This window comes from Leopardus geoffroyi, chromosome B1 (genome assembly GCF_018350155.1).
Source record: "Leopardus geoffroyi isolate Oge1 chromosome B1, O.geoffroyi_Oge1_pat1.0, whole genome shotgun sequence".
Lineage (NCBI taxonomy): Eukaryota > Metazoa > Chordata > Mammalia > Carnivora > Felidae > Leopardus > Leopardus geoffroyi.
This window is the reverse complement of record NC_059327.1, coordinates 21,011,492-21,028,495: the sequence shown is the minus strand read 5'-3', so window position 1 is coordinate 21,028,495 and position 17,004 is coordinate 21,011,492. Positions and strand designations below refer to the sequence as shown.

The 17,004-nt window shown below is 40.0% G+C and overlaps 1 protein-coding gene across 2 annotated transcripts in view; it reads left to right on the top strand.

Moving 5' to 3' along the window:
• The window catches only part of ZDHHC2 (zinc finger DHHC-type palmitoyltransferase 2), a 69,828-nt gene that overhangs the window by 16,045 nt on the left and 36,779 nt on the right, over positions 1-17,004 (top strand). For both annotated transcript variants that reach the window (XM_045454934.1, XM_045454945.1), the window contains exons 2-3: positions 8,060-8,086; positions 9,179-9,273. In XM_045454934.1, the coding sequence (XP_045310890.1) occupies positions 8,060-8,086; positions 9,179-9,273 (122 nt within the window). The remainder of the gene's footprint in view (positions 1-8,059; positions 8,087-9,178; positions 9,274-17,004) is intronic.

Here is a 17,004-nt window from a genome sequence, read left to right as displayed (position 1 = left end):
ATCCGACTGGTGTCCTAGGAGGAGGAAATTTGGTTATAGAGATGTACAGAGGTAACATGATGTGAAATACAGAGAGAAGATGGTCATCTACAAGCCAAGGAAAGAGGCCTATGAAGAAACCAATCCTTCTAACACCTTGATCTTGGACTTTTAGTCTCCAGAACTGAGAAAACAGTTCTCTGGTGTTGAAGCCTCTCAGTGTGTGGTACTTTCCCAAACCAGCTAATCCAGGACTCCTGGCTGTTGTCTCTAGTTGTGGAAAGGAAGTGAGTGTGATTGTTGCAGTTCAAAAGGCTTCTCTCCACAGAATTTCTAATTTTTTGTAACATTGTTCATTTATAATTTTGCAATATAGTTGCAGGTGGGTTATGCATTAGAAAAGCTTTTGATGGCTAATATGGAAGCCTAACCACCCAGATGACAAATGCCTTGCATAACCTTTTGGACTGTATCCTATTTTTAAAGTAGAGACTTCCTGTCTCGTGGTTTATATTGTCTGGCTGACTCTGGTTCATCTTTTGTCTTTGAGGTTGCATTGTGCCATTTTCTGGGAAAGGTTTTCCAGTCTTGCGTGGTTGTTTTGGTAATTTCTAGCACATGGTTTAGCTCAGTATAGTTTGTTAGAAATAAATTCTGGGTTAGAGGCAGGAGGAATGCATTAAACCACCTGGGAAGGCTGACTTTCCCCACAGTGATGCAGCTCCGGTCCTGATACAGAGATTCTGATGTGTGTCAGGCTCTCTCAGAACCTGGTCAGGGCATGGTGGGCGTGGGGGCGGGGTGCAGGTGGGGAGAGATTGGCAAGAAAGGAGCTCTGGAAGGGGCAGGAAAAGAAAATATAGTTTAAAGAATCACTTGTTTAGGGGCCACTGGGTGGCTCAGTCAGTTGGGCGTCTGACTTCTGCTCAGGTCATGATCTCATGGTTCTTGGGTTCGAGCCCCTTGTCGGGCTCTGTGCTGACAGCTCAGAGCCTGGAGCCTGCTTCAGATCCCATGTCTCCCTCTCTCTCTCTCCGCCCCTTCTCCCACCCCCCACTTGCACTCTTTCTCTCTCACACGCAAAAATTAACAAACAGTCGATTTAGTTTTTCTCATATTAATTTGCCCCCACTGTAATTCACCTGCATTCTTCTGCTTGTTCGCACTGAAAAGCTCTTCCAGCAACTTCTTTCCCTCAACTTCTCATTGCATCCTCCAGAAATCTGTGGCATTCCTGCAGCTAAGAATGCAGTGTATACTTGTTACTCCAGGTTGTTTATAAGGCAGTTAACACCAAACTTTGGGGAACGCATACTCCTGACACTTCCCTCTTTTGTGATACTTATGCTCCATATTCAGCTAACATTTATCGAGCCCTGCTATTTAACGCCAGGTTCTATTCTGGGTGCTTTTATGTACCTCATGTAGTTTAATTCATAAAACAGCCCAGTGGGATAAATATTGAGATAAAGCTCAGAGTGGCTAAGTAACTTGGCCAAGATAAAACCTCAAACAGGGGGCAGAGCCAGGACTCAAACCTCAGTGAGAGACATGGGAAAGAAACCTCTAGCAGATTGCACTAAGTGCTAAGGAAGAAACAGTATATTGTGATGATCGCAGGGGTGAACTGGACAGGAGGGCCTCTGTGAGAAACTGACACGGAAATCGTAATTTGAAGGATGATAAAGAGCTAGCCAACAATGGAGCTGGGGAAGAGCTTTGCAGACAGGGTAAAGACACTAAGGTTTAGTATGTTCTAGGAAGAGAAGGCCAGCCTGTTTGCAGCTTAGTGCGCAGCAGGATGAGTGATGAGAAGTGGTCTTGGGGACGTAAGTAGGAGCCAGATAGATCATGGTCGACCATGGAGGCCTATGTAAAGGAGATTGGACTTTATTGTAAATTCAATGCAAAGCCATGGGAGGGTTTTTAGTGAGATGACGTTATCAGTTTCCATTTTAAAAGAGATGATGGCTTTCCTATTATAAAATGAGTTTTTAAGGAATTGTGTGGGGATCCAGGGAGGACTGTAGACTGCCTGGCATGATGTTTGTGGTTAGGGCTGTTAGGATGTTAGTCTGGAGCCCAGTTGGAAGCCATGTGTTGGGAAGTTCTGCCTTATGAGGCCTTATCCTTTCTCTTCGTTTCTGTTCTGAAGCTACCACTCTGTCCTTGACAAAACAGTTCCTATAAACCCACTGATAAATTTATTTGAAGAGTGACTTTTCTCCTTGTCTTTTAAAAGTCAGAATACATCAGACAGTGTAGGACTGAGGATAATTTTAGAGCCAGAGGAACTGTCCAGGTAAAGTACAAGTTTTTGTTTAAACAACAAAATCAAAGCACAGATCAGCTGAATATCGTGATCAAAGTCACACATATTAGGAAGATTGGACCGGAGTCCGGGTCTCCTACCAACCAGTTAAATGCAAGTGCAGAGGATCTAGAGAGGGGACGATGTTAGCACTTTCAAGAAGCAAGACAGCCTTGGGGCGCCTGGGTGGCGCAGTTGGTTGAGCGTCCGACTTCAGCCAGGTCACGATCTCGCGGTCCGTGAGTTCGAGCCCCGCGTCGGGCTCTGGGCTGATGGCTCAGAGCCTGGAGCCTGCTTCCGATTCTGTGTCTCCGTCTCTCTCTGCCCCTGCCCCGTTCATGCTCTGTCTCTCTCTGTCTCAAAAATAAATAAATGTTGAAAAAAAAAAAAAAAAAAAAAAGAAGCAAGACAGCCTGGAGTGGCTGAAGCCTTCTGCCCATGAAGGGGAGGGGGCATGAGATGAGGTCAGCGAGGAAGGCATGGACTGCGGCTGTCAATAAAATCTCAGTGACATCTGAGGATAACAAAGGAAAGACACAGTTTAATAAAGACGTAAAATGTAAGTAGATGTGGTGTAAAGAAATTAATTAGAACACATTTGTTAGGAAGAAAGGAATGCAGTTGGAATTCAGCTGGAAGTATTGATCGGAATACTGTATTTTCTTAGGTCTGTCATTAAGCTGGTCTGGTAGCAGTGTCGCTAGTATTCACAGGAATGATCTGTCATGTACCTCCTACCACCCACATTCTGATCTGTAATAACCTGAACAATGAGCTAGATCTTCTTGGAAAGTAGCTGAAGGAACAAAGGATCCCACGTCAAGGGGTTCCCACCGGCCAGTTTAGTCGGAGAATTCACTGTCAATTTGGCAAACAAAAAGAGCATAATTAGTTCTGTTAGAGTAACTTGAGTATTGAGAATTAGCAGCAAGGGAGGGCTATGGTGACCTGAACAGGAGTGATAGCAGTAGAATACGGGGCTGAAAAGCCAGCTGGAGTTGGTTCAGGAACTAACAGGAAGTTAGAGGGGGTAGAGACAGTGCATTGGGATGATCGCTAACATAAGTTTTCTTGTGGGGCACCTGGGTGGCTCAGTCAGTTAAGCGTCCGACTTTAGCTCAGGTTCTGATCTTGTGGTCTGTGAGTTCAAGCCCCGCGTCGATCTCTCTGCTGTCAGTGCAAAGCCTGGGCCTGCTTCTGATTGTGTGTCCGTCTCTCTCTGCCCCTCTCCCATTCTCTCTCTCTCTCTCTCTCTCAAAAATAAATAACATTAAAAAAAAAATTTTTTAATAAGTTTTCTTGTGAAAAGTCCAGAAAAATGGGATAGCAGCCCGAGATATGAGGTCAAAGGAGAGACTTGGTTCAGACAGGAGATAGTAAAGCATATTTGTATTGCTACTACTATTTTTGATTTCAACTGCTTCGATGACTTAATTCACAATGCCTTAAAAACTTTCCTTGTTTTTTCAGTTAGTTTTAACTTTCAATTAAAATGATCTCATAAACTTTAAGTTCTTTGAGCACAGGGATGGAATCACATTTTCTATTTTATCCCCAATAGTATAAGCATAGAGTAGTTAGTGGATGTTTTTCAATAAATGAGTTAAAGATAAGCTCCCTCCGCCCCTGCCCCCCGCCAAAAAAAAAAAAAAAAAAAAAAAATAGAGCTTGGCTATAAAGTTGTTCTTACACTTCATTCATTAGAACCAAATTTTTAGTTTTGGTTGGCATCCTTCATTATTAGACTGCATATATGGGTCTGAGATGTATCTGTGTCGAACTGAATTTGGAAATAGTGCTGTGGATTTACATAGAAAAGTTACTGTGTATATGCAGTGTAGGTAAGTTATTCCTCCATAAAAGAGAGTTTGAATTTGAAGGCAAGACAAATAAACTTCAGACTAAGAAATAGAAAGATCACAGCAGCATACATCTGCAGTGAAAGTACCTAAAAACCAAATTGTTCTAGCAACAATTACATAACTGTTCTTTGCTAATTTAAGGGGGAAAGTACTTTTTTTTTCCTACTATGAAGGCGTATTTTAGTATCTGAAGTTTTGGATTTTGGAGGAACTTATGACTGAAAGTCGAACTAGATTTAAGTTAACAGCAGCTTACTGGGCTGCTTCTTATCAATAGATATACTTCTTGATAACCAACTCTTTTTTTTTTTTTTTTTAATTTTTTTTTCTTCAACGTTTATTTATTTTTGGGACAGAGAGAGACAGAGCATGAACGGGGGAGGGGCAGAGAGAGAGGGAGACACAGAATCGGAAACAGGCTCCAGGCTCTGAGCCATCAGCCCAGAGCCTGACGCGGGGCTCGAACTCACGGACCGCGAGATCGTGACCTGGCTGAAGTCGGATGCTTAACCGACTGCGCCACCCAGGCACCCCAATAACCAACTCTTAATGTATAATCACCAAAGCCAATTTAAAAAAAAATTACTTGGTGACAATATAGGACTAGAATGATCTTTGACATGATTCCCTGCTTAAATCAAGATTGAATTTAAATCAATTGAGACTAAATCTGCTCTAATATTTTTAGAGCTGTTTAGAGAATAGGATTTGATAGCATCCTAAACAATCATAAGGATGTATAAGTAAATTTAATTTGGATGAGATTATTTGTAGTTGGGTTTTTAGAGTATGAAAAGGGATTTTATTATTAGTTTCTCTCTAGGAGGTACATAGTTATGTTGCTATATGTAGTTCTGACTTATTGCTTTATAATAAATAATAATCATATAATAAATAGTAACCACTTGAGAAATGATATAAAAGATCAACACATATATTCTTAGTAGATTTCTGGAATAAGACTCAATTATAACATCGGGGTGTGATGATGAATTTTGTGTCAACCTGGGTAGGCTATGATGGCCAGTTGTTTAGTTCAACAGCAGTCTAGATGTTTCTATGAAGGTATTTTTTAGATGTGATTAACATTTAAATCAATAGACTTTAAGTAAAGCACATTACCCTCCATAATGTGGGTGGACTTTATCTAATCAGTTGAAGACCTTAAAAGAAAAGATTGAGGTTCCCCGAAGAAAGATTCTGCCTTGAGGTTGCCTTGGACCCAAGACTGCAGCATTAACTTTTTCCTGGGTTTTCTGCTTGCCGTCCTGCTCTTCAGATTTCAGACTTGTCAGTACCTATAATCATGTGAGCCAGTTCCTTAAATTCAGTCAGTCCCTTTTCTTCCTCTCACTGTGTGTGTGTGGTGGTGGTGGTGGGGGGGGGGGGGGTTGGTTCTGTTTCTCTGAAGAATTCTAATATACAGGGGTTGGAAAACTCTTTCTATAGAGGATTGGACAGTAAATATTTTAGGAAATACAGCCATACTGTCCCTGTCACACCTACCCAACTCTGCCATTATAACACAAAAATAGCCGCGTAAGCAAATGGGTATGTCTGTGTTCCAGTAAAAACTCGTCTGCAGAAATAGGGGGCTGGCTGTATTTGGAACAGGACTGTAGTTTACTCACCCCTGTATTAAATGATTGCTTGATAATGCATGCAAAAGAGGTAAGGGAGGGTATGCATTTTTTTTTTTAGCATACATTTTTAAGAATGTTTAGTCAAGCCAGGTTTGAATCAAGAAGCAGTTTGTTACCCTTTTGTGTATTAGGGGTTATTGCTTTGGCCCATAGTCTCAATCTTCAACCTGGATTTTACGTTTTATTTTTACCCAAGAGTTTTTTTTTAAAGATAATACTGCAACAGAAAGTCTCACTCTTAGTAATTCTGAACTGATAACTGACCACTCAGCCTTTTCTCGGATGCCTCATTCCATTTCTTAGAGGAATGAGTAATGAGGGAGGGGAGCGCTAGGAGGACAGGGCATCTGGAAACCAGAACTGGTGCCCCAGTCCGCCAGCCTTGCGGTGTCTAGGCTGGTTCCAGACTCCAAGATGGAATCCTTGAAGGCCACCATTGTGCTCGCGGCAAACAGGAACATCTTTGATAACTCGGATGATGATTTACCATCCTCACTTGCTCTCTTCCTGTACACCATCAGTGCCAAGAAAGTGTGGGGATTCCTTAGGCTTTTTCAACAAGTCAGAGTCCTCGTTGCCTAGTTGTACCGCAGTTAGTTGGCGAAGAGGTTTAAATTCCCAGGGATATTGGAAAGTTAGAAATCTCTAAAGCAAAATATTACCACTGTAGGGTACAGACCAGAAAGTAATTAGGCTAATGCAAGATGAAATTAGGCAAATAAACTTTTGAAGTGAAAATTAAAATTGTGACCCATAGTGATAATATTGAAGGTGTTCACATGGTCACCATCTTGTCTGCCTGTCCCATTCTGGGCATTAGAAATGTTAAAGGAGGGGCACCTCAGTGGCTCAAGTGATTAAGCATCTGACTCTTGATTTCGGCCCAAGTCATGATCTCACACTTGGTGAGATCAAGCCTTGCATTGGCTCTGTGCTGTCACCACACATCCTGCTTGGGATTCTCTCTCTCCCTGTCTCTCTGCCCCTCCCCTGCTCACATGTGTGTGTTCTTTCTCTCTGTCTCTCAAAATAAATTTAAAAAAACATTAAAAAAATGTTAAAGGAAATTGAGAATCAAAGAAGTACTGTATTTAAAGGAGCCACATCAAGGTTGGAGAGAGATCTGGAAGTCATGTAATATTTGGACTAAAAGAGAAAATTTCATGGAGACTCAATAACTTTAAATACGTGAAGGTCTGTCATTTAGATTTTCTGTTTCATGCTACATGTTAGAAGCCTGGATACCATAGGAAGAAGCCACAAAGAGACTAATTTCAGCACACTATAATGCTGTAATCATTCTTTAGAGCAGTCCAATAATGGAATGGACTTACTCCAAAACCATGGGCTCCTGTTGCCTCTAGAAACCCTATACTAACATTCAGTAGCTCTCTTGGGAAGGATGTTTGTTGGATCAGATAATCTTAAAAATCTTTCACAACATTACACTCTGGTTCCAGTGCTTAAGGCAACGAAATTAAATTCCAGGAAATATCAAATCTTTGCTGGCTACAACTTCCAACTTTGAGATAGGCCAAAACCTCCAAAATGGACTTTAGTACAAATGGAGGAAGACCAAATGGGAAACAAAACAAGCACACAATATAGGAGGTAGGACAAGTGCCCGGGTTATTTCTAGATACTGTTTCTTGTCCCAGCTCATTTCAGCTGAACGGTCCCTAATCTAGTGACCTCATCTACCTTGGGGTATTTATAAGCCCCTCAAAGATGACAGTCTCTCAGGCACATTACCTGCATCTCTCATTGTACACTAGGGAGCTATTAGCCATTGGGCATAAGAATTTACACTTCTAGAAATATGACCAGAGCGTGTGCCATGGATCCAACATTTTAGTCTTCCTGGAGAGTTATCTGAAGGCAGTTGCCAACTTGTAAAGAACAATACATGCCTCTGAAAATGTCCTCACATGGAGAACACTGCTTTTATCTGAACCCTGATTCGGGAGGAAGGCTAAGAAAGTAATTGATACAGGAATAAGACCCGCAAGGAGACGCCTGATGGGTTGTTTTCTGTGTGGCGTCAGGGCTGAAATACCAACAATACCAGCCTTCCTTCTCCACCCTGTCCCCTAGCAGTAGTCACCTCTCCTCTAAGTAAAATTGAACAAATATTTAACGATGTTGGTTTGAAGGGGAGCCAAATTATCAACCTACTCAAGTGACCTATGTCTCCGTCAGGCTCTGTTGTTTGCCGTAAATGTCATAATCTACTACTAATCTCTGTTTTCTGCTTATTTCTATAGTGTCCATGGAAAACGTTGGAGAACAAGGTAAGATACGTTTTGTTATTGTTTTAGATGTGAAATTGTAAAAGTAGTTTTTTAAAAATAGTATTCCTGTAGAGTTGGTTGGAATTAATAAATTATACTTTGAGAATGTGGAGTCATGGTGGGGTTAAAGACTTCTCTCAGTCCCCAGACTGAACTCTGTTAGACATTTGGCAAAGACCTCTCCCTTGAAATGGTAGCCATTGTGCCAAAGATTCTTGGTGGCTTCAAAATACAGGAATATCAACAATCTCCTGTTTCAACTCAGAGTATTACCCCATTCCTGAGTCATCCATATAGTTCATGGAAAATATCATTAGCTGCAGCCATTTCACACTGATTTAAGTGCCTCATTGGATTACTGAATTTTTAAATGATTCTATGCGTATCATCATGCTTTAAGAAATTGTCATACAGTTTAAAATACCAAGCATGCTGTATTTTAAACTAACATTTTATTCAGCTGTATCTTATAGAATTTATTTATATATTAGTGTATTTTCCAGAATTGTTCATTATCACCACATACAGAATATTTTGTGCTTGCCTAATACAGTATTTCACAACTAAAACACCATACAAAGTGTGTTTATATACATTGCTTGAACAAAGTGTACTTTTCTTAAAAGTTGTCCCATGTGATAAACAAGACACTTGAACCGCTGTTGGAGGAAATCTCTCTTTGTCCAGAATGTCTCTGTTTAAATATATAGTTATTAAAACAATCAGTGCCAACAGATTTGACTACATCTAAGCCAAATTAGCAAATACTTCCTCAAATAGGAACTGGTTTTGCTATTCTTCGTCAGTGAAGTTCTTTAAGCCTGAAGTTTTAACATTTTTTTAATGCTGTGTTTATTATTTAAAGTTGAAGGCACAGCTGCCTGACTTTTTTATAATATAAGAAAGGTCTCTCTAGCCATTTGGCTAATAGATTGGGGGTGTCTACAGATGAGAGCTTTCTAATCATGGGATATGAAATAATTAAGTTATTGAAGAATTTGGTTCATTTAGAACAAGCAGATCTTTTGTGAATACTATGATTTTAATGTGTATTTGCATATTATAATGATAATTATGTTTTTCTCATTTTAGTTGTGTGCCTGATTGCTTATCATCTACTTTTTGCAATGTTCGTCTGGTCATATTGGAAAACTATCTTTACATTACCAATGAATCCTTCAAAAGAAGTAAGTTAAAATATTAGTAAAGTTATCTTGAAGTTGGAAATCAATAATACTGATGTCTGAAGAATGAACTTTACGTCTTTTTGTTAATGTTGCATTTAGTGAGCATATTGCTTTGTTCACATTAATGTGTCTGTTGGTAAATACTTGAATTTTCACTTTGTAAATATTATTTTTGTACTGGGTTAGTATTATATTTCTGATCCTAATTCTGTGGTGTGTTCCATTTCTACTTAAGAGTCAGACAGCAGGGTGGATGAATGGATGGCTAGAGCTGAAGGTGGACATAGCTATATTATAATTATCATACTAACAGTATATTAATTGGCTGTTCGCCGCCAGAAACAATAATAACAAAATAACAATGTAACTAATCCTCTCTATATTCAAAGTCTGTAGCCAGTCCACAGCTTATTGTGTATCCTCCGTTTCCAACATCACCTCTTGGCCTAAGATGGGTGCTCCAGTTCCAGCCATCATGTCTACCTTCCAGACAGCAGGTCAAAGAAAGTAGGATAGAGGGGTAGAAGTAAGTGTCCTTCCCTTTAAGGATGTTTTCTGGAAGTTGCGATGCCATTTCCACTTAGTTTAGAACTTATATGGCCACATTTACTTGCACAGAAGGTTAGGAATCTAGTCTTTATTCTCAGTGGCCATGTTAACCATATTAACCATGTCAGAAGAAGGAAATTGTGGACATTGGGGGAAAAATAGCAGTCTCAGCTACAGAAGATTTTAAGTAGAGTGATAGGGTCAAATTTATATTGTGAAAAGGTCATTCTGACTATTTGTGTCTAAGTCTTTCACCCTGGTTAAAAGTTGGGCGCAGAGGACTATGCCTTACTTATTTCTATACCGTTGGCACTTAGTCAGTACATGTTTGTTGAACTGAAATAAACTTTGTTCCGGCAATAATGTTGTGGTTTTAGTTGGCCAGTTTAAAAAAAAAAAAAGATAGGTCTAGGCATTGTTGCAAATTGTTCCCGGAAGTAATCTGTTTGAAATGCAACTGTGGTCAGAAGGCTGGTAAAAATGCTGTATGACCTGGGAAAGGATATTAAAAATAAAACCACAGGTATTTGCACAGAATTCATGGTATGGTTGGCCTAAAATGCTGTACATACAGCCTTTTTTTTCTTCTACTCTCTACCTATTTTTGTTTCCTACCCCTTTTTCCTTCCCCCTGCCATATTTGCTTCTTTCCTATTATCTCTCTTACTGCCATCCTGGCCTTAGTTGTAGGTTTGAAGGAGAATGCTGACTCCTGTCCTGGATGATCTTATCCTTTCTGGTTCTTTATCTATAACCTCTGTATTGACAATTCCCAAATCTCTTTCCAGCTCTGACCTCTCCTGTTGCAAACTTACATATCTCCCTGCCAAACATGGCTCCTTAATCCACTGACACTTCAAATGCAGCACATCAAAAGCTGAAGTCACCCCCTTCTCCCTTCCCAGACCATGACTCATCTGTTTCTTTTACTGGTTAATGCCACTGCCGTCCAGCTCAGCCTTCCAACTCTCCACCTTTCTGGAAGCTTGGCAGCCTTGCCAGAGTTCTCTGGCTTCCTTGGCCCTCCCTCAATATCTAAATCCTGCTGATGTTTTTACTTCCTAATTTTTCTTTTTTGGTTCCAACCCCTTTTTCTTTTCTTTGTTTCTCTTATGTTCTTTCTTTCTTTCTTTCTTTCTTTCCTTCCTTCCTTCCTTCCTTCCTTCCTTCCTTCCTTCCTTCCTTCTTTCTTTCTTTCTTTCTTTCTTTCTTTCTTTCTTTCTATCATTACCCTAATTCAGGATCTCAATCATCTCTTTTGTTTGAGACATTGCAGTCTTCTATAGGTTTTACTGTTTACATTCTTGCCTACACTCCCTTCCCAGAGCGCTGTAAAAATCCATCCTTCACCCTGAAGCTGGAGGTCTAAAATCAACTTTAACTCTTCGATTCTATGTCTTCTATGTATTCAGTTATTCTACGTGTCCCACAGGCCAGAGGCCAGTCTCCCTCGTTTGGCAACACATGAGTCTTGTCTAAATTTCTGGCTTCCCACTTTATATTCTAGTGGTTTTTAATTACATGTATTTTCCTGTATATATCATGCCATTATTTTCTTTCCAGAATATTTTTACTTACTTTCTCATCCAAATCATTCCATTTTTATTCATGGTGGCATTTCCATCTTGGTCTCCATTGCTGATTTCTCATTATCTCCTGAACTTTAAAGCATTGAATTGTTCCAGAGATCAATCCCTGGACTTCTCTTATTTATCTACATTATGACTTTATGTATCATCTCATTGCAACAGCTTTCAAATTAATATTTTCTGTCTCTCCCTCTCTCTCTCAAGAATAAATAAATACTAAAAAAGAAAAAAAAAAAAAAAACAATATCCTTAGCCTGGTCCTTTCTTCTGGATTCCAGACTCATTTCCAGCTATGTATTTGACATCTAATAGAAATTTTAAATTCAAAGTACCTGGAATCAAACTTCTGATTTCCCACCCACTCTCTGAATCTTCCTGTTCTTAAAGTTTTCCCAGCTCAGTAATGGCAATTCCATTTAAACCCCTGGGAGGCATCCGTGGCAACTCCTCTGCTCTCAGACCCCACATCCCGTCCCGTTGAGCAGAGTCAGTCTGTAAGCATACCCTCAAAGCACGCACCGCGGAGCTCATTCCCGGCCCCCCCCCCAACTGCTACTTTCACCCCTGGTCCCCACCACCAATATCCCATGCCTGTATGTTGCAGTAACCCTTCAACCAGTTTCCTTTTTCTGTATATTTTCATCAAGTATCCACAGTGATCCTTTCAAAATAGAAAGCAGATCATATCGTTCTTCTGCTTAGCACATCCCTTTGATACCCGAGCTCACTCACAGTAAAAACATAATTCTCTACTGTAGTTTAAAAGGCTGCGCAAGGTCTGGCCCCACACCACCTCTCTGACCTTCTTCAGTGCTGCCTTAGTCACATTAGTTTCCTTGCATATTGTTCCATCAATATGCTAAGCATGTTTTTTCCCTCAGGGGTCTCAAAACCTGATTATTTTCTCTTGACCTGGAACATTCTTCCCACAGATAACTGTGTGACCAAGTCCCTTACTTAGTTCGTCTCTGCTCCAGTGATACCTTATCTTTGAGGCTTTCCATGATCACTCTGTATAAAATGGGTAAACTATTCCTGGAGTGCCCTATAACCCTTAACCTTGCTATATTTTTCTCCATAGCATATCATTCTGTAACTCGTTCCATATTCATTTTATATCATTCCTAGAATGTAAGCTCTGCAACGGCATGAACTTTATCTGTTTTGTTCATTGACCCATCACCAATACCTAGAGCACTGTCTGACCCATTAAAGGTATTCAATAAATATTTGCTAAATGATTTGATATAGACAAGTAGTTGTGTGTAGAGATGCAGGTTGTGTTTATAGCCTTGGTGGAAGTTGAAGTACCTTCTAAATTCTCCCTAAAATTATATGTGAGATTGGGGCACCTGGGTGGCTTAGTCAGTTAAGCATCTGACTTCAGCTCAGGTCATGATCTCACAGTTTGTGGGTTCGAGCTCCGTGTCGGGCTCTCTGCTGACAGCTCAGAGCCTGGAGCCTGTTTCAGATTCTGTGTCTCCCTCTCTCTCTGCCCCTCCCCTGTCTCATGCTCTGCCCCTCATGCTCTGTCTCAAAAAGGAATAAACAGTAAAAAAAATTATATGTGAGATCATCAGCTAAGAATGAGAGGGAGGTAGGTTAATTGAGGTGTGGGAAAGCAGAGGTTTGAAATAGTGGTTGGAGAGAGTGAGGAAAATAAAATGATGAAACACGGAAGAAATGTCACAGTATTAAAAAAAATAAATAAAGGGGCGCCTGGGTGGCGCAGTCGGTTAAGCGTCCGACTTCAGCCAAGTCACGATCTCGCGGTCCGTGAGTTCGAGCCCCGCGTCGGGCTCTGGGCTGATGGCTCAGAGCCTGGAGCCTGCTTCGGATTCTGTGTCTCCCTCTCTCTCTGACCCTCCTCCGTTCATGCCCTGTCTCTCTCTACCTCAAAAATAAATAAAAACGTTAAAAAAAAATAAAAAAATAAAATAAAATAAAATAAAATAAAATAAAATAAAATAAAATAAGGGGTGGCTGAGTGGCTCAGTCACTTAAGCATCTGATTTCAGCTCAGGTCATGATCTCACGGTTTGTGAGTTCGAGCCCCACGTCGGGCTCTGCGCTGACAGCTCAGAGCCTGGAGCCTGCTTCGGATTCTGTCTCTCTCTCTCTCTATCCCTCCCTGACTAGTGCTCTTTCTCTGTCTGTCAAAAATAAATAAAGGTAAAAAAATTTATAAAAAAAAGAAAAGAAATGTCACAGTATTGAGGGAGCAGTCGAGATTGAGGACAGTGAATTTACAGCTGTCCCACGATTTGTTGGATGATTTTTCCACAAAAAAAACATACACTTTATTCGAGTCCTACAACTGTGTGACATAGATACTATTTATTACCATTTTACAAATGGAGCAGTAGGTTCTGAACATTAGCTAATTACTCCAGGGCATCAAGAACTAGCATGAGACAGAGCTAACATTCAAAGCAAAGTTCCCCTTTTTCTTTCTTTCTTTCTTTTTTTTAAAATATTTTTAACGTCTGTTTATTTTTGAGAGAGAGTGACAGAGACAGAGTGTGAGCAAGGGAGGGGCAGAGAGAGAGGGAGACCCAGAATCCGAAGCAGGCTCCAGGCTCTGAGCTGCCATCAGAGAGCCTGACACAGGGCGGCTTGAGATCAGGACCTGAGCTGAAGTCGGAGGCTCAACTGCTCAACCCACTGAGCCACCCAGGCGCCCCTAAAGCCAAGTTCTTCTGACCATCAAGCCCACACTCTTGGCAGTATACCACGCTCTAGCATGGAGAGTGGACACCATAGTGGGTGGGTGTAGCCAGGGTATCGCTTGGCACATGGAGAAAAAATAACAGCACTTCCATTTACATATTATTCTTTTAATGTTTCCTTTTTTTAAAGTTACAATAGAAGGCATAGAAATATATATAAAGTATAAAATATATATAAATGCATATAAAGTTTCACATATAAGGTTTCATATATAATATATTTATTAGCTAATACAAATAAAAATGCATGTCAGTCACAAATTATTGTTTTACTGATGGGTCCATGATCAGAAGGGTTTGGAGACCACTGTTTTATGAAAGAAAGAGCCCTCGCTTGCTGGCAAAGAATATTGAGTTATTCCATTAATAAGGTGGAAGATCTCGCCCTAATCTTTTAATTGATCAGCAGCCAGAGACCCTCCCACTTGTAAAATGAGGGGTCCTCGGCTTAAATTGACAATAGAGTGCTCTCAGCTGCTAAAAATCTTTGAAAAAATGGAACTAAAATAGCAGGGGAAGAGATAATAAGAAAATCATGTTAATATTTTCTTGTTACTTTTGAGAGAATCAGGAGAAACCTGGAACTAAAATTTACCTTTTTATATAACAGGATTGTTAAATTGCCAATCATTTTTCAATTTATAAGATTTTCTCCCATAAAAGTAAGAAAACCATACATTGTGAAAATGGAGACTGGACAAAAAGAGAAGGGAAAAAAATCATGCTAATCTACCCAATTTACAGGCTGAATTTCCTTCGAGTTATTTTTCCTACTTGCATTCAGCGTGCACAGATTCCAGTTTTTTCCCCCCACATAATTGTCCATCATTGGTTTATTGTGATTTTTAATCATGGCGTAATATTCTCACTGAAATGCGTAAAAGTTTACTCTGTCACGTCCCAGCTTGGAATTTTAGGCTGATCCCAACTTTTCATATTATAAATAATTTTGTTAATATGGTTGTCCATATTGTGTATACACGTTTTACCTATATTTTGGATTATTTCCTTAATATAAATTCTCAAAAGTCACATGCCTAGACCAAGGAAATTTAAGTTACTTGCCACATTGTTTGAAAAAAGAATCGTAGCAACATAAAGTGCCACCAGTTCAATCAGACCTTTAGCATTGCCTGTTGTCATTGAGAAAGCTATTGGTCGTCAATTAAATTCTATGTTTCAATTTGTACATTTTAGATACTGGTGAGATTACATGTTCATTTTTGTCCTAAGTGAAAAATAGCTAGCAAGAAAGGAAATGCATTCCATGAGTTTTCTGTTGGTTATTAGATTTCACGTTTTTTCTTAATTTGTATATCCTTTAAAAATCATACTCTTCTTTAACCTGGACTGTGGTATTCTGGATGGGATCCTGAAACAGAAAAAGATATTCAGTAAAACCTAAGGAAATCTGAATAAACTATAGGCTTAAGTTAATAATGTATCAGTATCGATTCATTGATGTACTAATATATGATGTTAATGACGTGGACAATTGGGTGAGAAGCTATTATGGAAACTGTATCATATTTTTCTCAAATTTTCTATAAATCTAAAATGTTTTAAAATGGATAAAACTATTTAAACCAAACAAAACAGCATGCATTAACTGGTCAGAGGACTGCCATACCCTTCAGGCTGGTGGCAGGTCAGCGATGTTATCTGTTCCACCTCGGGAGATCTTCATTCCACCAGCTCTCACCAAACGTCATCTTTCTTCAAATCTGTGACATACTGGTGCACATACAAGTGTTCTGGGGGAGGGGCACCTGGCTGGCTCAGTGGGAACAGCATGTGACTCTTGATCCCTGGGTTGTGAGTTTGAGCCCCACGTTGGGTATAGAGATTACTTAAAAATAAAATCTAAAAAATAAAAAGTGTTCTAGGGGAAAGGACTGTGTATTTGGTGCATTCCAAAGTAGAATTAGATATTTTGACTCCATGTGACACGGGTAAGAATTCTGCCAACCTGCATTTGGTTCTCTGGACCTGATGCAATGTGTTGTTTACTTATTAATAAAAGCATTAAACATGGGGCGCCTGGGTGGCGCAGTCGGTTGAGCGTCCGACTTCAGCCAGGTCACGATCTCGCGGTCCGTGAGTTCGAGCCCCGCATCGGGCTCTGGGCTGCTGGCTCAGAGCCTGGAGCCTGTTTCCGATTCTGTGTCTCCCTCTCTCGCTGCCCCTCCCCCGTTCACGCTCTGTCTCTCTCTGTCCCAAAAATAAATAAACGTTGAAAAAAAAAAAAATTAAAAAAAAAAAAATAAATAAAAAAATAAAAGCATTAAACATACTAAAGAGTCTTTCAGTTCTGTCACTGACTGGAATTTTCCTCTAAGGTAAAAAGGATCCAGAACATAAAATGTTGATGGTTTAATCCTTTTGACTATTATTAAGTCTTTACTAAACTGATTTTCAGTGCTAGGTTTTAAATTAATTTTAGAAACACAGAGGAGAGATTTATCTGCCTAAATGGTGGGATTCTGAGAATGGAATGTTGGGGACTGAGATATAAAATAAGTTTTTCCTGGAGCACCTGGGTGGCTCAGTCAGTTAAGCATCCGACTTCGGCTCAGGTCATGATCTCGCCATTCCTGAGTTCAAGCCCTGTGTTGGGCTCTGTGCTGACAGCTCAGAACCTGGAGCCTGTTTCAGATTCGGTGTCTCCCTCTCTCTCTCTCCCTGCCCCTCCCCCACTCATGCTCTGTCCCTTTCTCTCTCAAAAATAAATAAAAACAATTTTTAAAAATTAAAAACAAATAAAACAAGTTTTTCCTTGATAGTCAGTGATCTGACCCAGGCCTACTGATATGTGTTCCTTTGTCCATTTCACAATCCTAAGAGAATGCTGAATGTGTGCTAGG